At 38.7% G+C, this 25347-nt stretch overlaps 1 protein-coding gene across 2 annotated transcripts in view; it reads left to right on the forward strand.

Moving 5' to 3' along the window:
- LOC112693860 overlaps nt 1-25130 on the forward strand; it is a 77644-nt gene extending 52514 nt beyond the window's left edge. For both annotated transcript variants that reach the window (XM_025569107.1, XM_025569106.1), the window contains 6 exons: nt 10827-11045; nt 11767-12117; nt 12246-12692; nt 16691-17643; nt 23031-23181; nt 23572-25130. In XM_025569107.1, the coding sequence (XP_025424892.1) occupies nt 10827-11045; nt 11767-12117; nt 12246-12692; nt 16691-17643; nt 23031-23181; nt 23572-24459 (3009 nt within the window). In that variant the 3' untranslated portion in view covers nt 24460-25130. The remainder of the gene's footprint in view (nt 1-10826; nt 11046-11766; nt 12118-12245; nt 12693-16690; nt 17644-23030; nt 23182-23571) is intronic.
- The last annotated feature ends 217 nt before the right edge of the window (nt 25131-25347 follow it).

Consider the following 25347-nt stretch of genomic DNA (forward strand, 5'->3'; position numbering starts at 1 on the left):
TTTAGAGTTTTTTATTTTTATTCTGTTGTCCTGCTCAGCACGCGCGCATAAAGTGCGGCTCGTTAAGAGTTCGTCGAATGAAACCGGTTCTCGATGTATACGATTTCTTTATCCCTTGCGCACACGTACGTTTTGTGCGCGCGATAGGCTACCGCGAAGTGTACGACGATAACAATAATTGTGGTAAAATGTTGCGAAAATATTTGTTATCGGCTCTTCGGAATCTACTTTACGGCTTTTTTCTCCTACGGAGTTTGTTCAAACGGTGCATCGGCAAACGGCACTGATCGCGTGTTGTGTACAATCTAGCGCGTACAACATCATTTTTTATCTGCGGCACGGTTTACGCGTGTTTTTGTGTTTTTGTTTCTACAATTGGAACGCGGAGGATCGCAAAACTGTCAGATTTTGTGACCGACGCTACGGTGCTCGCGAACACTCACTTATATTATACATCTGTTGATGTACGACGTAGAAATCCACAGGTACACGTGCGTACACAGTAATTAAAGACTTTTCAGAACTCATTTGCAAGATAAAAAAACAGCTATGCACGCGTAATGCCGCGTCTACGTGCTCTGTCGAGAAAGTTTTGTACTTCGATCGAAAATCCCGTATGGACCCCGAGATACGCAATGCGCATAGCTTTTAGCCGTACGGTTTGCAGACCATTGTGTTTTAATATTCGACGGATGTTACGATTCCTTTGAAGTCGTTATTTCTCTTTATGTGTGCTTAAAATGATACGTCAAAAAGAGAATATTATTTAAAACAAATCTCGGCCAACATGCACCGAATATGCAATTCACATAAGCGATAAATGCGTTAAATACCCTAGAAGTTTTCGTGTAAAAGCTTATAGATGATCGTTTATCATCCTGCACTCGCCGCAAAAACTCGAAAATCTTATAGCTATTAATCTTGGAATATTTTTTTTCAATCCAATTCGGCTTGTAATTCGAGAAACGCGTATGTGTTTAAATTCGTTCTACAAGCGACTATATATAAAACTTCATGGTTCCACGTAATCAAAATCGAACGATGAACAACGCACTGCGTTCATATATCTACAGTGTTCGTATGTTATTATAAATACTGCTCAGGATATGGTCTTACGAAGTTAATCGAAAAAATCCTTATAACTCTGCACGCGCGCGTATACGGTGTTTTGACAAATCGCACGTGTAATTAATTTCACTGGAATTCATTATAAATGCGCTTTACGTGCATTTCACGTACAACTACGTACAAAATACCCGGGGAATCGAGTGGGTTATATAGATCGTGTGCCTATAACATTCAGTCGTAAACCGACCAACCTAATAATTTGGTCCCGCTCTAATTTGTACCTACCTGCTGGAATTTCATCAGGGCGAACAAGAATCGAGTTAATTTATGACTTTTGTTAATGAACCGTTTGTCTCTTCGCTCGTACGATCTGCGTTTTTTCCCCACGTACAACATCTAGGTTTAATAAAATACAACAAAATGAAACGTAATACAATATAATATACATACGTGTATAGAAATATATTTATATGTTGTACGCCGCTACTCCGGTGCAGTCGTGAAAACCGGGTTTTTATGTTGTTTTATTTTTTCCCCTCAAACTCTTGGCTCGCTTTCTACCGGCGGCGTTCACGACCTGAAACGGTCGACGCGAAATTGGAATTTCGTGTTTACACAGCGAATTAGCCGGATTCGTGAACTTTTATTCGAACAGTTACGTGCAATTGAAGTACGGAAAACCAGTTTAGTTTTTAGTTTTTCTCCGTACAGCATGCTCGAACTGTGTTCAACTAAACTCCTGAGTAACAGGCGCGGTGTAATTTAATAATAATTCCCGCGGCTGGGGGATACCGCGCCCGTGCCGTAGCGCTGTACGTATCAATGCGTTCGACTTACCATTTTCTGTTCTGCGCTTCCCAAGGTGAGCCGCTGCACTTGAACGGTGGTTAATTGCTCGTCGGACAGCACTCAAAACGGGGAAATAATATATGAACAGCCGCACGGCAGCCGCGTAAACGTTTGCCCTCGTCGTGTTTTATTATCACTCACGAGCGACGCACGCGTGTGCGGTTGCGCACCTAAAGTTGTCTCGGCCATTGTTGCATATAATTATTATTATTTTTATTATTATTACTACTATTATTATATTACACTACGGTATGCGTCGCCTTGAAAAACAACAATACGATTTACATTTTAATTGTTTGCTTAAGCGGAAAATTGAAACACGAACTAAATTGGAAAAAAAATCTGATTTAGAATTTATTTGAAAATCGAGTCGGTCTAAAATCATATACGTTGCAGTTTTTTAATTTTAATTTTTTTCATTACAATTACGATTCTGCTGTGGTATTTGGAAAGTGAAAAGTTACAATACAATTTGAATCACGTTTGAATTTTTTTCTCGACACGATGATATATTTGTGCGCCGTGTACAACCTATAGATGAGTTGTTTTGCTCAGGAATATAAAGTATGCGAACAACAAGTAATAAATTTTAATGTATGAATCATAAAGAAAATGATCATTATAGATAATTAGTTATAATAAAGTGCTAAAATCGCAAATTATGTTAATCGACGTACACGTTATTATAGTAAAAACCTATACTATAACTTTCCAATAGTGGTATCAACTAGAGCTCTCAATACACGTGTCAAATCCAAAAGAAAAACTTATAACCTTATCTTAATTCTGTACAAATAATATTTTATTAAAACTTTATGAATTTAAAACAAAATTAATAATTTTTTCATTATAAAAACATATATATATTTTGAATAAACAAGTATTTCATGTGACACGTAAATTAAAAGCTAATATAAAATATTATAGAACACGGGATTATTCAAAATATTTTATAAAATACATCTAAATTATAATATTTAACCGAATAATGTTAATAGTAACATTTTATTACTCAATCATTTCATTTGCCATGAGTTTTTTAAGATTTTTTCGTTTAAAATATAATGTACATTATATACATCGTACGTCTATTTACATCAAAAATCATGAAATAAATCATTCTTCGAACATTCTTATGAATAATCACTTTATATTTTTAAATACACTGACTTACTTTGACTTTTGCATTTTTTAATACTGGAATAACTCATTACCTATTACGAAATATAATTATAGTATATTCAAACATGCACCCATAACCGTATTATTCGAATGACTTTTCAAATATTTATAAATGAATACAAAATATAAGTATATATACTTTAGTGCCATACTAATAATAATGAAACGTTGTATATTATTGATTTTCAGAATTTTGTAAAAACTCATTAATTTGAACATACTAATAATAATATGCGTCATAAGTGAAAGGGGGTAAAATAAACAAAAAATCATTGGCAGTGCTAGTTGGTTTTGAAGAAATTAATAATTAAGCTCATTAAGTGTAATGGTGTATAATTTGAAATTAAAATATTAATGCGACTGTTTTCAGTTATGATAAATTGTTTAATTATTATGAGCCGTAAAATTTATTTAAATTAGCTACGGGAGATCAGAACTTACGTATAAATGTTTAGATATAAATAATTATTTAAAATTCACCAGAAAGAAGTATACGAATTTCCTAAATAGTGTCGTGACTGTATAGTTACAAAATACATAATAAATATCTAGTAATAATTTATCTATACTTAAATCGTATAATAACTGGAAGTTCAAATTTTGAACGTTTCAAATTCAACTAAATAAACCACAAGGAGTAACGATTAAACATGGGGTTATAATATTATCCATTGTCTTAAAATATATGTATGTCGTGTCTTAAAACTGTGTAACTTTTCTATTCTTCGGCAAATCAATTACTCATCAGTACATTAGTGTTTTGTAAATTTTTATTGAACAGCGTTACCTTCTTAAGATAGGTGTACGAGAATAATGAATGTAAATGAGAAATTACTTCATTTAATTATAGTTGTGTAATCTGTTTACTTGTAGTATTTCAATAGCCGAGAGATGTTTTATGATAATCCTAATACTATTGACCATAAAACGTATTCGTATATAAATACAAGTCACACAACTACTTAACATATCTTTGAAATAATTAAACACCGACTAATGCGTTCTTAACACTTGCAAAATGTAATTTTAGTTTTATAATCCTCGGAGATATGAGTGTTTTCAACAGGTATTAATTAATATTATATTTTTAAAATTAGAAACAATTTCAATGATCTACTAGCTAAAAATAAGAATTTTACATACCTGATAATTCGATGTGATATTGTAATCCGTGTAGTGTTTTTATTTATTTATTTTTTAATCATATTAAGTTGTTTCGTATTCATATAAATGTCAAAGAAGCTTGATGTATACAAAAATAATCGAGATTTTGTTAAAAACAAATACAATTTTTGACAAATTTGTAATTCCATCTGGAAATACAATGTAATGAAATTTTAAAATTTTAAATATTTTAAGTCCTAAATTTTTTTTTTTAAATAATTTACGGAAAAATTAATATTATTTCATATTAAATATAATATATGTAGTGTGTCATAAAAAACACCATTTATTCTCATATTTTTGCGATGCATTCTATGAATCCTAAATGATAATAAAAATTCGTATTAAATCATTTTTAAGATATTGAATCTTCTTCAATATACTTATATACGATATAAGATTTAAAATCAGAAAAGTAGAAAAGGTGATATTTTTCAATGTTTATGTGTATAAAACATGATGTTAAAGACATTTAAGGTATTATTTTTTTTAATTTTGAAGAAAAAGTGTATAGATTAATGCAATTCATGAAAAAAAAAATGTATTTAAAAAAAAACATACGATTTCACAACGAAATATCACGATTTAAATATACCGCACGTGCTCGAGTAGAACATAATTAATGCGTAGTCTCTACACATACATATATAATGTATAATTGTCTTTCGGGTGAACAGTTCGATTTCTAAAAGATTTGGCGATTTTTCTGCCGTTTACAATTATTGCAAAGTTGATTTTTCACGCAAAAAAAAAAAAAAAACCAAATCCGATGTCAACGTATACACACACAAACATATATAGCCACTTGACATTTGCAATTTATTTAAACGTATTATAATGTATCAGCACGCGTGTAATCACGTCCGTTGGCGGCTTATTGTCAGTCGGGTGGTACGGAATTCTTGGTGCGACGGAGGGAGAGCGTGTCTCGGAGAAAACTGAAATATTAGAAAACCCGACGGACTCGACGGTGGCAGTTGCGGCGGTGACAACGGCATGCGTATTTTTATACGTGAATAGTTATGCTCGTGTACGCGAACATAATATAAGTTGTACACGGAGGGAAGGGTTATACGAGAAGGTGAGAAAGAGAAACAGAGAGAGAGAGAGAGAGAAAGAGAAAAAACCGAGAGTTGGCCGTTCGATCGGGTATAATAACCGGTGTAAGAACGAACGCGCGCGCACCAGACGCGACGACCAGCCCAGTCCGTGTAATTCCGGTGAACCAGATGGGTGTCCGCCGACTACGGTATCGCATACAGTGTGCGCTGCAGTGTCCGGTACGGTCGCCGATCGGTCCAGCGAGGAACACAGTACAATTCGTTACGTATTAATGTACGCGTGTGCCGTGTAATATTTTTCGCTCAAGCTCAAGTGCACCGCGCACCTTAAGTATAATTTTTTCGTCGACGCGGGCCCGTATCACGATTTACTTATGTTCCCGTTGGTTATTTCCTTGTAGATCTTGTGAATAGTTAATGTTTTGAACCCGAGCAAATCGTATGCGTCGCCAGTCATCGTCTCAGTCCACTTCGATCCGTCCGCGTGCGTATATAATTGTTCGATGAACAGCGTGTGGGCGCTATGTAACGGTAAGTGCGCGCGGCGTTTTCGAAATGTATTTATGTTACGCGCGCGCGCACGAGCGAGATATGGGTTCAGCGCGTTTATATTATTATTTCACGAGCGAGCGTGCGTAAGAAAACACTTGAACCGCCGGCCGATGACATCTCGTCAATGATTGGCGAAAAACAATTCGAAACAAAACGTTGTTCGAAACGAATGCTATTATTATGCACGCGCGTTTGGTCTTACAACTCGTGCTCCGGTGCTCGGCACGAAAGTCCCACGAGGGGGAGAGGCGAGCTGCAAGTATTTTTGACGCGACAGTACTACGGTCGACGTCTCGTACCGCCCGTTGTACTCGAGTAATTCGGTTGGATTAAATAATGTTGTCGGTCATTATCATTGTCGCGGGTTACAACGCGAACACGTCATTATTAATATTACCGCATTGTACGCGCGGAGACCCGTCGTTTTTGAGCGCGAAAAACATTAATTTTCGATTCAATTAACGCGACATTATTGTTATTCTTTTTGTGCCGACGCCGCTCGCACAACGTGAATTGTTTAGGTGCTGTTTACAGCACGTACGAAAACTGCGCGACATGATGACTCGTCGTCCGCAGCGCACTTTAACCGACTGTTGATTGTCGCCCGAATTAACGTGTGAAAATAATCGTTTGATAACTGTCCAAACGATGTACGCTGTGCACTTGGCATCGACAGTGTTCCTCCGAGCGTACAATGTACGCGCGGTAGGTAGTAGGTACGTGTTACTTGCATTATTTCTTATACTTACGTTCACGCGGACGACTGCTGCAGCAAGGACAACTAGAACATCGCGAGAACCAATTCGCCGTCGGTCGTCGCCAATACGTGTGTAACAATAAATAACGCTATGCGGAGGATCATAGGACTGTCAATAAAAATAATATTATTCGTCCGTTGTGTTGCTGCACAATGCGACAGACGAAGAGAATTTCGCTCGCAGAGAACGCGCATGTATTATTATTATTGTTATTATCTTTTCGTGCAGACGTGTAGCAGCGTAATATCGCGCCACCGTGTAGGCGTGCGTTCAAGTCTCCTCCACGGTCGCGGACGGGTCCAACGACTTCTAGTTGTCTGCGGGATTCGTAAATAATGGATTCCGACTAATGGTGTACACAACATATCGTGTCGATAGATCCGTTTTACGCACCACGTTGCCACGGTGTGTACTTTATATAGTATTTTCATTATTACATTATTATTGTGCAGTACATGTATACCGTACTCGTCTGGAGGAGTATAGAATTATGTCTCCGTGGTGATAAAGGACTACCACCAACAGCTATTGTCATATGAACATATAGATTCTACAGCAGTTGATGGAACGGATGATTGGAAAAAAAAAAATGAAACGTACGTTAAGATGTTTCCCGAACGAATTTGTTCTGTCCGTTTTCGACGGTACGCCGATCGGTTTTATGCGCACAGTTTGAAATCACTAAAACTGTTGTACAAATATGCTGTTTATGTGTACATATTAGCGATAGGATTGCGTTTATATAGATATTCGCAAAAACTTTTACAGTACGTACGTATTTGATCAGTTTATTTACTCGCAATTCAATGTTTGAAGTGACGGCAAAGCGACAAAAAAAAAAAAAAAAACTATACCGCAGGCAGTATATCATGTGTATACCGACGTTCTTCGAGGGGGGGAAAAAACATTAAGAAATTGTACACGCAATTAGTGTATTTTACGACTGCACATTTCCACACATACTATGTTCTAGTGGTAACCGAGACGAAACCGCAACCTATATAATCACTACGTATGAGGCTCAATGTTAGTACATGTACAATTGACATGGGACAGCTAACCAAAATACGATACAGATATACGTGCAAAGTGATAAAATGTCCGAGTACTATTATGCATTTGTGTTGCGTTGATCATCAAGTGCGCATGATGGTAATTACACGTGTACCTGTATGCAAATACGTTTCGTTATCCGCATGGGTGCAATGTTTATGTTTTTCCCGTGTACAAAATGTGTATGTACAATCGACGAGACAGTACGCGAACACCACGGTGTTCGCGCAGTGCACGGATTGTTCGTTTCTTCTTCTATGTCATCTATGCAAAATAATATATTATTATACACATTGACGGAGAGGTTATTGTAATACGCTCAAACGAATATATGAAACCACAAACGTAGTACATCCATTTCGTGACTGGACTTCGGAAAGAATTCATACCCCGAGGACACAAATACATCACATGTTGCGCGTGCGCGAGTTGGAAAATTTTATCAAGGTTGCCAGGTTTTTGATAACGTATAAACGATATTATTATAATGAATCGATACCATCAACACTGCAGTACAACGCTAAATTATCTGCTACGGCTTTTTTCGCGTCATTTCGAAAGTAGGTACACTGTACCTGGTACAGTACTAATAAATGTTTATTCGTAACTTCCGATGATAATCGTGTTGGCGAGTTTTTGCATATAACTTACGTTACATCTCAAAGACACGCAATTCCTACGTTATAACGTTACTCGTACGTGAGCGTACCCTTTCTCACGTATAAAGTATAAATACTCCAACCGCAACACTTTTTTCGAAACGATTATGTTGGTTTTCGATTAATGGTTTACCAAGCGTGGTAAATTATTGTTGTTAGAAAACCCTTCGCTAAACAGTTTTCACTGATTTCTTAAGTACAGGTGTTACACAGGTGATGTTATATGCGTTAAATACATAGTTAAGTTGAAAGTGACTATATTTACACTTATGAGTTTAATCATATACTTGCTCACAGCTAATATCGTATAATATCATAACGTGTATTGGAATATACTAACAATACTATACGATTTGATTAAACCAAGAAATATTTTCCAGTAAAAAAAAAAAAAAAAAACCAAGATTATTTAAAACGAAAAAATATAAATAATGCGAATGTTCACGTTATCATATTTATGTTTCAATCAGGTTTCAAATGAGAATTTATATGGTATTTGCCGTACTTGAAAAAACAATTATTAGTAAAAAATATCGCCGTCATGTGAAAATTGTTGTTTTACGAAGAAATTATAACTTAATGGACACGAAATGTTATTCGACGGACAAGAAGAAACGTATACTATGTACCTACATTTAATGGTAAATCAAAACAGTCGCATAATTTAAACAAAACGACAACTTAATAACTAGATTTTTATGCTAAGTGCCTTTCCAAAACGTATACTTTATAATGCATGCCCAAATAGGATGACACCTTAACGGTGCGCGTTCCAGCGTTCCGTCGTCTATCATTAAAGTATTGTTGTCCGTGTCTCCACCTCTATCTGCAACGTCTGTCGTGACAATGGCAAATACGCCGTTAAACATTACTTGTACATATATACGTGTATGTTTTGCGCTGTTTTTCATCAAATAATAAATACGCGATGTACAAGTCTCACTGGCCCGCTGCAGACCCTACTGAGCGGAATTTGACACGGATAATTTTTATTATTATGACACTTAAAGAGTTATGAGGTCACACTATATATACAATGTACCTGCGTTATTGTAAATATAAGTCGTCGACAACGTTATTATACTTACACGTTGTACTTTGGTGCGGTTGTCGCATCGATCACATTTCGGTCGTAAACGATAGTAAACTATTTTACCGAATTGTGGAGAACGTAAAGGTCAACCGCGTGGCCATGGATTGATTCGTACAGGAATCCGTCGAGTGAAAGTATCCGCGGGGTTCGTAGAAGGTATGTTCCGATCGGACTCCGGTCGATGTTTTTCGTGGATCAACGTTGCAGCGATCTTGTACCATGGTAGTGTAACAAATGTAACAATACGAGTGAACAGTAAAATATGTAACGTAGAGCGTAAAACGTAAACCGATCGACTGCAGACACGTTTAAACGTTTAAACGTTTTATTCGCGTACCGGAGCGCTCGTATGGAAATATATGTAATATATATAACTGCGGGTTTTTCGACTTGAAATCCTAAATGCCCATTCGTACCCCCGGCAATGATTATCGAAGAACAATAAAGCGGTGGGATCAGTATACAACAACACCGCGGAACGTATTCATGCGTATAAGACCTGTTGTACACACGTGTACCCGACAGCCCTTCCCTAGCCGATCACAAGTTTATGTTTAGTATCTAACATCATTAGTTTTAGGGAGTCCATTGTGCGCGATCAAGCAAACCTTACGGTACACGGTTATGGGTACACAGAATTGTGATTGATATTATGTTGAACTGTCAACGTGTTACCGCATTCACTTCCAAAACGCTGTCGCCTAACCTCAATAATATAACATTGCAGTGGGGTTTATTGAAATCGTGTATACGTATTGTGTAAGATAATTTGTGGGTAAGAATGTGTGTGTGTGTGTGTGTGTGTGTGATTGTTCACACAAACGTCCTTCGTATGACGCGGCAGTGACCTTCAAAATCGTAAATATTCCAGAGTCATAAACAAACGGTTAACAAGAATACGTACGTAGTAGGTATGCGTGTAGGACCTCTATCCTACACCAGTATATACATACAATACATGTGTTCAATGTTGCACAATGCGTGTTCGTATCATTATCCTATGGTAAAGCTGAGTAACCTAGTTTAAGGATCATCTAAATAAGCATTATGTATCTGATGTTCTTATGCAGACTATAGTCATGTACGGTATTTACACAATATTAATAATGTATGCACTTCAAAAATAAAAAAAATTGATTATTACACGTTCACGAAAATCGTGAACATTTACATTGGCCAATGTTCTTGAATTTAACAAAGAGTCGAAATCATTTTAAAAGCGTTATTTACGTTTTATTCAAAATTCGTATTCAGTTTTATAAACATAATACATTTAACTGTGTGACACTATTTACAAGGGTTAATGTTTTTTAATAGTATTTCATAAAAAAATCGTATAATATTTTACAGAGGACTAACTATGACTTTGTTCTATATGTTGATTTAGGCTTATCAAGAAGCAGTACAGAGTAAACGAGACATTCGCGAAGCACTCGAAGAAGCCAATCACAAGTTAGTACACGTAAACAGTACTGGACCAAGAATAGTGCATCAAAGCACCAAAAATAAAAAAGTCACAGATACGGAAGATACAAGACATACAAGAGAAGTTCAAAAAGACGGAAAAATCGTTACTGAAACATCAAAAACTACTGAACATGAGGAGGTAATGTATAATATCGGTATAGAGTCATATAACAAATGATACATACACTTTTATCCATTCTAAAGGTTATCTGTTTAAAATATTTTACATTCTAAATCGAATATCGAATTGAGAGTAAAATTCATTTTCATGATAAAATATTAATTTTTTAACACAGATATTTAAGAAGCATTACAATCATTGACATCGTACATATTTATAAATTTACTGATCACGATACTATACAAGTATAAAAATCACTCGAAAACCAATAGTACAATTATAAATAAATTCTTTGTGAGCACTAGACGAGTTTTGTACTTTACTCGAAATCGATATGTAAAAATATTGCTTTTGCGATCGTTTATGAATAATTGTTGCATGATGCCAACAAATTGTACCACTACCATCTAGTGCGCGTACACGAGTTTGGTATATTCACACAACAAAAGTATCAATACTCGTACAGCTTTCTTTTGTAATAAAAGGTACTTGGCACTTGTTTTGGAAATCGATTTAATATTTTGAAGTTAATTCAATATTGTACCGTCGAAGTATGCTACTAATATTTTATTCGCCAACTGTAACATAAATGTAATGTGATATCGGGAATGGTTTGTTTAATTTATTTCGACGACCGATGCGCTCGGTTTTCAAATCGTTACCGTCGAAAGTTACGTCTCGCGTTTTCTAATATTATTGGCTCTAACGAGGTGCGTGTGTTGGCACGCGCGTTTTATAGGTAAACGGAACTGACGAACCGGACAGTGTACCACTGCCGCCATCGGCACAACACGAGTCGTTGCGCGAGAGCTCGCATCGGTACGCCAAGACCAAGGACCAAGAGTTGGTGGAATATCTGGCGGACGGCGAGAAGATCGGCGAGCAAATGCGCTACGAGGCGGTCAATGAGGAAGGCGATCGGCTGGGCGACGTCGATCAACTGCGGATGATGGCGAACGCGGGCGAGTTGGCCGGCTGGGACAGCTTGTCGGAGAGGATACGCAAGATGCGCGATAAACAGCAGCAGCAGCAAGCACCGGTGGGTGGCAAAACGCTCGCGGACTTCGACGAAGAGGAACGCACCAGGAAGGTAAGTGTAAGAATGGACCGTCGGCGGTGTCGATGGACTTTTTATCGAACGAAACGATGTCCGTTGCGTCGCAACAAATCGACTATTCATTAAAGATTACGTTTTATCGCCGCACTTTTTCTTGACAGGTGGAAACGGCCAAGTGGCTGGAACACCATTTCGGCAGCGAGTCCACTAGATCGTCCACGGGCAATTTGTCCGACGAAGAAGAGGACGACGACCGCGGCGGTCGTCAGAAGACCACGTCCAACAGTTTCATCAACGTGACCATGAAGTCGGCGGAGACGTCGTCGCCGCCGCCGCCACCGCAGCCGGCCAACGGGTACTTCAAAGGCGTGTCCGAGTGGAAGACGAAGGATCCAATACCCGTCCGGCCGCCGGTGAGGAGGAAACGGGAGCAGCGGAAAACCGAGATCGTCAGAACCGCGTCGGCGACCAACGAACTGGAGTCATCGCCGTTGTTCAATTCGGTGCAGCAGAGGGTGCAGGGATATGAAATGACAAAGGAAAAGTTGTCCGGACGGAACGCAATCAACGGTTACACCACTCAGTCGCATCACAACGGATACGTTCAGGTGAGATGATTACCGCTCATCGCTACGCACGCCAATATGCGTATGTACATCGATCCTCATTTCAAAATGTGCACCGTACGTAAACCGAGTAACAGTTTTACTCGTGTATACGAATTTGTAACCGAAAAATAACAATAACAGTAATAATAATAATGACGGAATGATATAGCATTCTCGACACGCACGAACCCCTAGATCATTAGCAGGCGCTATTGAACGTAATAAATGACAGTACAAATAAACGATGTACTACGAGTGGTTATTGTTCCTGCGTATTTACGGTCGGCCGCCCTACCATATATCGATCGACCCTACGCATAGTTTAGGATACAAATATTTTAAAAATGTATTTATCGATTGAAATTTGATATGGAAGCCAATAGTGAACCTGGAGATTTTTATCTCAAGTAAAAAAATATACTGTAACACGAACCACACCCCGAAATTTCAGATGGGCAAACACAAAGTCATATCGGTGTCGTCACTCAATAAAGGAAAACTTAATCAGTCTTATTTCCAGTCGTATATCGTTGATAACGTATACTACTACTCTTAAGCGCTACAGGCAATGATGGCTCTTGCCTTCCAAAACAACTCTTCTCCACTCGTCTCCGTCTTTAGTTACATTTCTTTAGTTCTGTATACCCATCAGTTTTAGATTTTTCTTTACTTTAACCAACCACCTAACCATTTTTTTATTTACTAGTGATGTATCCTTTGTTTTTCAGCATTAGCGTATGCGTTTAAGACATTCAAAATTATATTTTCGTACCAAAAATTATCATTCAAAATGATCAAAACAATATATCTATTAAAACATTTTTCATTATTAAACATATTACATTTTAAAATTGAACTGTAAACACATACAATTATATTATAATAAAAAGTACAATACATATAACTGTCATATTTAGAAATAAATAATATGATACATAAAAAGTTTATTTTAGTATTCGTTCAGTATAATAATTGATGAAAAATTGTAATTGTTGAAAGTAAATTTCACTATCAAGTCTTATGAGTAATATTGGTTAAAAATTATTTTAAAATTAAAACTAATTTTTAATAAAAATATTATGAAAAATAATAATTCCTTATTTTTCATAATATTATAAAATAAACTCTTGTTTTTTGAAAAACATAATTAATATTTATATTATAAAATTTATATTTAAGTATTTTGCTGTAGATGATGCATAATATAATTTTAAATTTAATTAAAAATAATAAACAAAGTAAAAACTATGTATTAAGAAGTTAAATAATTCATCATAGAAACTTAAAAAGATATCCAAATAAAATATAAGTACTCATTTTAATAATTTTTTAAAACATCAATATAGTGATGTAGAAGTATTATTGTTATTTATTTATTTTTAATAGTTAATTGTTACTACTATCCGTCATCATTTCTTGTCTTCTAATCCACTAAAATTAACTTATATTTTAATCATGAAAAAAAAAACAAACCATCCAATATAATTTAAAAGTAAATAAATTCATAATATATATGTGTTTATACAATTTTTTTTTTCGACTATAGTTTGTATAATATTATTTATTCCAGTAGTAATTTAACTAAATAATTTTATTATTATATACGATAATCTGTTGGTAACATTTTGTTTGGATTTTAAACACTTAACATTTGATATCATGATTATACATAATAAGTTTAAACGTACGAAATACAAGAGTTTCATATTTAAAATAATTTACATTGTTTCATTGCTCGTTTTAAACGTCAGTATAATTAATCAATCCTATGCAGTGTACCAAATGAAAATACAATGAAATAAGACGATTCTTTCAAACTATTATAACCTTAATTAATTTATAATAATGGGTACTTAGGTAGGATTAATCGCACGACTAACAACATAGTAAACATTATTATACATTTAAAAATAAATTTGACATCATGATCATTGGATATAATGTGTTATGAGACAAAGGTTAATAATTATAAAAATCATATATTATTGACACATATAATATATTTATTAACCGTTACAAATATAAGTTCGTTGACGCTTCGGTATTCGTGATTGTCGAGAAGTTTTTCAATGAAATCATAATTTCTTACGATAAACTTGTATTTAAAACGAAATATTTTTTTGTGAACTATATACATTCAGTTAAATGTGTTACAGTAATATATCAATAGACATTTTTTTTTCGATTCATTACTTTTTTAATCTTACATACCGTTCGTTTCGTTTCGCGTCTACATTCAATAAATTGTTCCGTTTGTTCCCGCATCATACAAACAATATAATATAAAAACCACGTGACATTTATACGTCTGTAGTCTGATCGTTCACTACACCGTACCTATGGTACGTATACCTATATAAATATATGTATAATACTTGGCGGGTAGACAATAGTTCTTATATGAATATTTCCGTGCAAGAGAGCATAAAATATTATACTATAGCTGCATACCATATATTTTCACGTAGCGTTGTGCCCGATTTAAACGTGAAAAAAAAAATCCTAAAAAACAAAACATCACGGTCGTATCCATCAAAACGTTACGATTTAATTGTACACCACGAGAGTGGCAGCGAGTGAGGTCTCTATACGGAGGAGGAGCAAAAGAAGAAGGATGACTGCGACTTTCTCGAATGAAAAATAATCAATCGTGCCGTCGGTACACGTAAATTGGTAAAAAAAATAATAACGATAATAATCAAATAACGAAACAGTAAATAATAACGCTTTTGTAATGGTTTACTTCACGTACTGATATAATTCTAGGCATAGTTCCCCACAACTTCACATTATTATTACTTTAAAAATTATTTCTCTAATTTAGTCCGGTACCGGCCACCCGTCTACATTATGCAATCATGTAAAAATGTCGATTTTTTCTCTATCTCGTTCTACGTTTGAAGTTTGAATTTTTACATTGTATAGTTGAAATCATTAATATTTTTTTTATAAGCGACGTTGTTTCCCGTGGTGTATATTTTGCGGTTTATTTGCTTAAATGATAAACACATAAAAATTTAAGAATCATTAAATACTTTAATAAAAAAAATACCACGAAACTGATAATTACGGCATTTCTATACTTATGACTAATTATTTACTAAAAATCAGTGCTTAAGGTTAGAGAAAATTACATTATTTGTACTTTAAGAATTATTTTAATAATGAACGACGATGGTTATAGTTATAATGATCTAAGAGAATTTCAAACTCGTTTTCTCAAAACTATTCTCCGGCAGGATTGATCTTCGGATTAACTGAAACTATACTAATCCAAATGAAATCACTTATCTACCATAAGACTGTTGTACTCGATTCCCGGTTGATCGACTAGTACTGTACAAATTGGTATCGACCGTAAAATTCTGCTCAAAATCTCAGTTATTAATTTCTCGCCATTTTATACGGGCTTAGGATCACCCCCAGAGTATCTAGATATGATTAATATATTACTAACTGCTAGCCAGTGATACAAGCAACTTGTATTAATATATAAATAAATAAACAAATTGTTTTGTGTTTAAAAATAAATCAATAAAAGCTTAGCTTGGAGTATTATTATACCTGTAAATCACGATCGGTTAGGAGTTAGAAATTCATCATCAGGTGCGTACAGAGTTGATGAAATTGCGATTGAATACGAAAAAATAAAGGGAAGACGATGGGCACTGAGGAAAACTAGACGTTTTACACAGAGATAATTTATTCGAATATTTTTTACGGGCATTGACCGTTTATTAATATTAATTTAATTTTTTGTTATTTTCATTGAATTGTATCACATCGAATAGGTGACGGCTCGGCTTTACTGGCTAAGCCGACGATTGTTATAACAATCAAATTATGCGTGCCGAGGAAAAAAATAAAAAAATAAAAATTAACAACACGTTATGATAAACGAAAAATCCGACCCGGCCGTTTCGCACTCGTAGTCGTCCCTCCGAAGTGTGTATTCTACGAATATGTGTCTAAAACTCGTCCGTTTATTGTGTTCGCAGTCGGATCGTACCACTCCGGACAGACATTCCAAGGCGGAATCGCCGGCGCCGGACCCGTACCGTTCTTGGGACCACCGGAGGCGGCGGTCGGCGGACAGCAATCACCATCAGCAGCGGTCGGCCGTGGCGCCGGAACCGAAACCCGACTACTCGCCGGAACCGGAGCGCCGGGCCAGCAACGGGTCCGCGGCGGGACGGTCCAAGAAGGTGTACCAGAAGACGAGGTTCGCGGCGGACGCGGCCGCCAGACCAGCGTACGTGCCGGCGGTGTCGTCGGGCGGTGGCGGTGGCGGCGGCGGCAACAACAACAACAACAAACACGAGCGGAAGAAATCGTTTGGCGAATCGTTCCGGCGGCTGGTGGGCAAGTTCACGGGCACCGGAGGCGGCAAGTCTCAAGACGATCGGAAGAAAAACCGTAAGAAGCCGGAACCGGCCGAGCTGCGGCGGCGGGAGCGGCGGCGGCGGTCCGGGAGCGGCAGTGGCGACGATTACGAGGACGACGACGACGACGACGGCGGCGACAACGACGAGAACACCTACAGGAGTTACGACGGCGGCGTTCGGCCCACCGCTGCGGACCATCACCATCAGCGGTTGTTCGGCAGCACGCAGACGTTGGACCGACACCGAGCCGGACGGACCGACCGCGGCAAGACGCGCGACCGCTACGACGACGACCGGTTCGACGACGACCGCTACGACGACGACGGCGACGACGCGCGGTACGACGGGGACCACCATAATAACCACCACGATCGCCGCGCCGAGGAACAGGCCAACATGAACGGCAGGAACGGGAACGTGCAGAGGTATTACCTGGGCGAGGACCCGTTCGGCGGCAGTATCTACGGCCGCGAGCGCGAGTACGACGGTGTTGCGTACAACAAGCGCCGGCCGCAGCACAAGAAGAACTCGTACGAGTCGCAGCACACGCAGCATTACGTACAGAGGTAACGACACCATATTTGCTGAATAATCCGCGATACGTTGTTTGACGTAAACCGACTGCTGTTGCCACGACGGTTAAAGCGCAGTCATAATTATTCACTTTAACGATTGTTTCCGTTTTTTGTTTTTACTTTTTCTCACCCTTATCCTTTCGTCGAACGCCATCGGTTCGTTTTCGGCAATCTTTCGCGCGCGCGCGCTACTGTCTTGATTCACTATTTTCTTTCGTTATTCCGTTAATACGCCGGAAATGCGTGTTGCTCAAAACGAATCCGAATCTCAATAGGAAAAATAAATATTTACTTTTAATCGAATACCTAATTTATATACATATATAATTACGTTTTAATCTTAACTGTTAGTTTTAATTCCATTCTAAATGATATTTTATCGAATTTTTTTTTTTTTAATATTTGATTTAGTATTTAATTATTTATATTTTTGGAAATAAGTTTATTCGAGTATTATTCGTATTTGGTCTCAACTATGATGGTACTATTATAAGATATTATTACTAAAATATAATATATACACATATTATACGTAAAAAGTATTTTAATAATATGGAATAAATACGTCGAATTTAAAAGAACCGTATTGTTCATTTGTTTTATACGTACAATTCAAAATATATGTTTCAGAACACTTTTGTATTGTTATTGTAATTGTTTTCGATCGATGTAATATTACTTCGATGAATTATAATTTATATAGTATTGATACTTTGTGTTTATTGATATTCCGTTACGTTTAACAAGCATACAATCGTGACGTAATATAACAATATTGGATTTTAATGTAATTTTCTTTCGTGATCGTAAAAACTGAACTCTTCCGTCCGTGTAGGTGATTTGTAGAAATCGTATTTTGTACACGTCAAATGCGATAAGAAGTCCTTTTCGTAATTTTTACACGTACAATCGACTTGGAATATGATCATATTTCCGCGCCTGAATAAACTATAAACACGACGTAATATAATTTTATATCATATGGATTTACCTTTTCGTTGCGACGTACAAACCGATTTGGAATATTGTAAATTGTAACACATAGGTACCTACCAGTGACGCGCGTATTACATTCCCAAAGCAACGTCGTGTAGAACTGACGTCGTAACGCGTAAAAACAATGTCTGAGTAAAACACACCAATATTCGTGTTTGTACGAGCGGTTGCGAACGATTAATTTTGTTTTTTCTCATCAGTGATCGCATAACTGTACGTGGAATAATACGCTATCCGATCGATATATCCTTTTTCGCAGCCAGAACGTAATCATGTGTGCGTTATTTTTAATCCGCGAGAACGTTTCGTCATTGTCGTTTGCGGATCCAACAACACACGCAATCGTGTACAATAATGCGATGTTTTGCAAACGACGGAGCCCTACGCGAATATACCTCCTATATCATCGGGACAATCGGTCGCGTACGGTATTAGCATAGAATGGAACACACCTATAAATAAAACGCCAACATGATTATTAGCCCGGTTTTTTTAATTTATCGTCGTTTTCTCTCTTCTCCTCCGAGTACAACGCGCGCCAACAAGGAGGAGATCCGCGCGAAAATCGATGAACGAAACGCGAATATTTTTACACGGGACGGCGCGCAGCAGCCGGTGCCGTGTGCTAATGCCTAAAAATGGTGAGACCTGTTGGTCGGGGGGTGGGGGAGGGGAGGTAAGCCAACGAACAACGAGTAATAACGATGAAATATTAATTGCTACGAGCCAGTTCCGCGCGCGAGGCGTGTCCGCGCGCCGTCGAATAATTTTGCGTGTGCGATCGAAAGCGAACACAATTTCCCCTGTGGTGCGCGCGAGGCAAGTGTATATACCGCGCGGTTACGCACGTGGGGGCGAACGCGATTTCACCGCGCGCGGGAAACTTTGAACGAGAAACGGGGCCCGAAAGGTGCGCACAGCGATGCACGCGCGATCGCGATGATTTTGCCGTCGGTATTATTTTCTTTTCGTAATTATTTTTTTCCGTGATCCGATCGGTCGTCCCGAACGAATACAGACGTCGGTGCGTCAGAGTCGGCCGGTCCGCACTCGAATTTGATGGGCTGCACGCGAAACGCTGCACCCGCGCGCGTTCTCCGATTCGCGAACACGTGCTCGCGTCGATCGATCGAACGAGCGGGCGGCCGCTTATCCTCCCACGATTTAAGTTTAATTTTTTTTTTTCACTTCCTATTTTCTTTCCGCGCGTAAATAATAACCACGGCCGGTAGACCACCAGCCCGCACTGCACGGTGGCAATACGCGAATTATTCTGTCAAGAACAAAACTCGCGACCGTAGCGATTTCTTCGTCGAGGAGAACGCACTCGTTATTTTAACACAGGTAATTATTATTTCGTACACTATTCCTAATTGTACTTCTACACGCGTTTTCGATATACACACACACACACACACATACATATATATATATATATAGCAGGGGTCGCCCAGTCGATCTTTTTAGGAATACAGGTCGATCGTTGTAAAATAATCGGGTTAATCGGATAATGGGAGTATTAGATTATTGTTATTATTAGGAAAAAAAACAATAAATAATTATTCTTTGGAGCTTAGACCTTTATTATTTTTGTTCATCATACAAATCTCTTCCTAAAGACCTAAATTCCACTGGATGTCGATCACCTGGGACTTAAATGTCAAATGTAGCTCACTTGTTTAAAAAGGTTGGCGACCCCTGTTATATAGGTGGTATGGCGCTCCTTGTTTTTTTTTACAGTGCAACTCGTGATTATAACAATATTTATTTGTGTTTACATAGCGGTTTCGAAACCAATAATTAATACAACTATTGCAAAATCGAACCGTTGTGTTGCGTTCGGGATAATTATTTACATCGTGTACGGTAAATTTTAATATATTCTCCGGTACGTTACCGAGTAATATGAACCTAAATCTTAGCATTCTTCAGCTTTCAATTTTTAAACCTAAACTGTGTTGATACGGTATTACTAAATAATATCGACTACGTTCTAAACTGTGACACAACGATAAAACAAATCCAATAAAATAATAATAATAAATCAAGTTGAATTATGGTGAGCGCGTGCGAGACTAGATATTATTTTAGGTGAATTTTCGACCTCCGTTGTTCGTACGCATATAGTATATATTATATGCATACAACTCAATGCTATCCGATTCCGTTTTCAACGTTTCGAGTTCAGCGTGATTTCAATTCGATTTTGTGTTTACAACGATAATATTATCTGGGCTGCAGATCGGCGGAAGTATTCTTCTAAACCGTATGTTTCACCAGGTTGTACTAGGAAGTAGTATGTTATGCACTATATTATTTTTTTTTCTACTAACGTCCGGCCTAAAGTTTGATTTGCCCCACCTGATGGTGTGTTCTGGCTACGGGCCTGTGTTTCGCACACGTTTCAATTCGTTGCACAACGGATGTTTACAGTTCGGTTTTATTTCTTGTCGCGATAAATGTATTATACGCGTCAGTATAATACGTCATATTGTTTTCATACATCTTAATGCATGTCCGAAAAAGTAACATCGCTCCTCCGACTGAAAATCGATTACACGTACTTTGTACGTGTAAATATTGTTCTGAACAATCCGTGCACAACTCGTATGTATGTTCGATTTATTGCATTGCGCGTTCAAGCTGTTGCATTAATGTCGGCCTTGACTTTGGATAGATCTTTCAGAAACAGCAACGAGCCAAGGTTGTGTGTTTTTTTTTTTTTTAAATTATTTACACCGCACGGTAACAACCGCTTTGGATATAAACAGTGAGGACATCATCCACACCTACTAATAGGTACTGTTATACCGTTGTTATCGATTTTACATCATGCGGTTTCGGAATATTTGTGCGACAATGTGTAATACTGTGTACGAAGTAGTGCAAGTACGTGTTTATTATACCGTGGTAGTGTTGCGGACAGATAATCCGTTTTCGGTGGTTTCATGGTCGCGAGGCACGGCACTTAATTTGCATAGGGACCAATTATTTACGAGAGAGAAAAACGCAATTAATTTGAAACACTACGCACCGTGCACACACCCACGTCCTGTACGTGCGTTCAATCTAATCCTGCCCGGCGACATACGTGTGCATCGTCTGTATTTCGACTTGTTTACGCTGAACGTTTGTTTTCCCCCGGACGGTGTTACCGCGCCGCCGCGGAAAACGCCAACGCGCGCAACAAGCCAAATCGGGAAATATACCTACCTTATTTTTCTCGTACGATCGTGTCACAATAACCTGATTGCAGATAACGCAATTTATTATCGATATTATTGTTACTATTACTATCATTATCGTGTCGAACACAACTAGACAGAAATCAAAAAAATGCCACTTATTGTACACAACATGATCTAACGGTAGGTGGTATACATCGCGTGGCGTTGCTTATGGAAATGTGCGTAAAAGCGACGGGGCCAAAAGTGCGTTTAAATACGTTTTCTTGTCTCGTCGATGCTAATGCCATTTGCATCTAAATAATAATAATAATGATAACGCCGATCGTGCGAAATATGTTTTAATTTTCGAAAATGTATTGCTGCGTATGTTTTCATTGATCACTCGGACAATTCAATAACTCACGTTATTCCAACTGCGTGTCTTACGGATTCTTACACGCATAAATCACACTTGAATTCCGTTTACCCGCCACGTGTTAACGATCATTTACGGGATGTAATATTATATATTTCAACAAACGCGTATGATCGTTTTTCTACCGAACACACGGTACACTTCATGGTTCACGGGTTCAAATCCATGTATGGTTTCGGATCGAATTATTCACCAAAACGTTTCCAACCAACGTTGATCGGGTGAACATAATTTCGAACCAAGAACTATTTGGGCCATTAAGACTTTTTGCAGCTTTTATTAAACCTCTACACCTGTCACGATCAATAACAGTCTCGAGACTTGCTGCTTCGTCGACCATTCTTATATCTGCATTGACTCTATCCCGCCATCGTTGACGAGGTTTCTCCTGGGGCGCTTTCCAGTTTGGTTATTAATCAGTAGTTTTTGAATTATGTTTTCCTAATCAGCTCACCACATATGACCGGCCTATTTCGGACGTTTGGTTTTTAGAAAGAATTTAATATTTGGTTTATTATAAAACCATTCTAAGTTGGTATTTTCTCCTTTTATAATCTCTAGTTGATTAATTTCTCGCAGGGCCGTATATTTTGCTCGTACATTTCCCGTTACTGTTTTACCAGAAGTATATTTGTTGTTACACCGAACAACTCAATTGTAATCGACCAACTGCAGTAAACCGTACGCAATCATCAATAATGCCTTTTTTACATTTCTGATAAATTGTCTCGCAACGAAGTGTATTCGTTTAACTGATTCGTTCGTTGTTACCGTTATAGGACCATACCGGTGAACACAACTTCTACCACGTTGGGTAGATTGAGCAAATCGACGGGACGTTTGTTGGCGGACGATTACAACGGCGGCGGATCAGACAGAGCACAGACGCTGCCGAGAAAACTCAGAACGGAGAGCAAAATTAAAAAGCAGGTATTTAAAACGTGCAAAACGTTCTACGATTAACTAAGATTTCCGTGGTTATTGCACACGGCTGTTGTCGGTATGACATAATCTCGACAGCCGTCGCGAGCTTGACGATAAGATCGTAGTCGATATTCCGCCATCGCGTCGGACAGCCGTTTTGTTGCAATAGTGGACCATGTCAGGGACGTGCCGAAGGAGTGATTTTTTTCTCGTGGCATTCGATCCAAATGGTCTGATCGGTTATAGAAAAATATAACTGTAATCAAGTCCCCGACGCATATAAGCCCTTTGCCCCCCCCCCCGGAATCCTGAGCACGCCCCTGGGCCCCGGTCATGATGCACGCGTCAAGACACGTACGTAATACACAAGCAAATAATCGTCGGTGCTGCTTGCAGGTTTACTCGTCGTCCAGGGAGAACGACCACGCGGGCCTGAACCGGTCGGCCAACTCGGGCAGCATGATCAACGTGTCGTTCGCCAACGGGCCGGCCAAGCCGCAGCGAACGTTCTCGAAGCCGTCGCTGTTGCGCAGCCAGAGCTTCAACGTGCAACCGGACGCGGCGGGGCTGCAACACTCGCGCCGGTCCGTGAGCACGTTGCACCGGCTGGAGGAGTCGCCGCCACCGCTGAAGAGCCCGAACATTGTGAGCAGCATCGTGAGCCGCAGCACCAAGGACCTGTCGGTGGCCGCGGACGACGGGTACCGGTCGCTGTCGGGCAGCTGGGCCAGCCCGGGTGAGCTGAGCAACAACGGCGCGCAGGGTCCGTACTACCGGCGGGACGACCCGAAGAAAAAGATCTTCATGAAGGGACTGCTGGACCACGCGCCCGAGCTGTACAAGACGCTCAGCCACCAGGACGAGGATCGCAGCGGCAGGAGCACGCGGTATTCGCCGGTCAAGATGACGACCGCGTACGACCGGCCTTACTCGAGCAGCGGAAACTCGTCCTCGCCCACCACCGCGACCAAGCACAACCCGGGCGAGGTGACCAATCGCAGCGTGACGCGCCGCGGCAGCAAGGACGATTACACCGAGACGGTGCGCATCACGTCCAAGTCGGACGACCCGTACCGGCCGAGCGTCACCAACACGGTGCAGAACTTCACCAAGAAGACGGTGCCCCGGGACGGCCGGGTGGAGACGATCGAGTCGACCGAGACCAAGACGGTGACCAAGAGCCGGTACAACGGGAGCGGCGGCGGCGACACGATGAGCAGCAAGATCAACGGGTTCAACGGCAACGGCGGCGTGGTGATCGAGGTCAGGAACGGCAGGAACTGATGCCGACCACCACCATACCAGCACCTGACCAGCTTATGCGGAGTACAGCGATGGCGCGACGTGTTCCGCGCCCAGGGCCGATACGGTACACGGGCGCGGCCGATCCGTTGTTGTTGTTGATCGCGCGCGCGCAAAAATATCTATTAACTGAATAACCTCTAGTACACGTCCGAACGGATGTCATCGGCGTTTTTTACACTCGTCGTAATACACCAGCTCGTATCGCGTACGACAGCGTCGCGCATGTACTATATTTTAGCCGTCGGTACCTAATTTCATACTCTATACCATTTAATAATATATGTAATATTGCATGTAAGTAATACGAGATTTACCTCGTCTAATGTTGTTCTTGACTCGTACAGCGTCCGAGATCGGATGCGAATAATATTTTTATATACCTTATTTATACTAATGCAAAACATAAAATCGTCCAGACTAATTTATTATTAATAGGTTAAATTCTTTGTAGTTAATCGTACGGAACGTGTAAATAATTATCGTTTTATTTTCCGTATCTTTCTCTCTCTATCTTTCTTTCCATGCGATTACATACATATCTATCTGTGTGTATACAATAACATAAACGGCTCAACAATTTGTGAAATTTGTATTTTTTTAAATTTTTTTTTGTACAACAGACGATTTAAATAAACGTGAGAGTTTAACTACGCTCCGCAGTCGTATTTTACACATGTACACGTATCGTTTAATGGAAATTATTAATTGATGTTCCCCAATATTTAATTATATCTTTATAACTTTATTGGTTAACATTAAAAAAAAAAAAAGACACAAATAATATGTACTTAGTTATTATTATGAATATTAAATATATATTTTTCATTGTAATTTAATAATAATCCAAGTCGTTTTCATTTTTCAACT

This window comes from Sipha flava, unplaced genomic scaffold (genome assembly GCF_003268045.1).
Source record: "Sipha flava isolate LNK unplaced genomic scaffold, YSA_version1 118_pilon_pilon, whole genome shotgun sequence".
In the NCBI taxonomy this organism is placed as follows: Eukaryota; Metazoa; Arthropoda; class Insecta; order Hemiptera; family Aphididae; genus Sipha; species Sipha flava.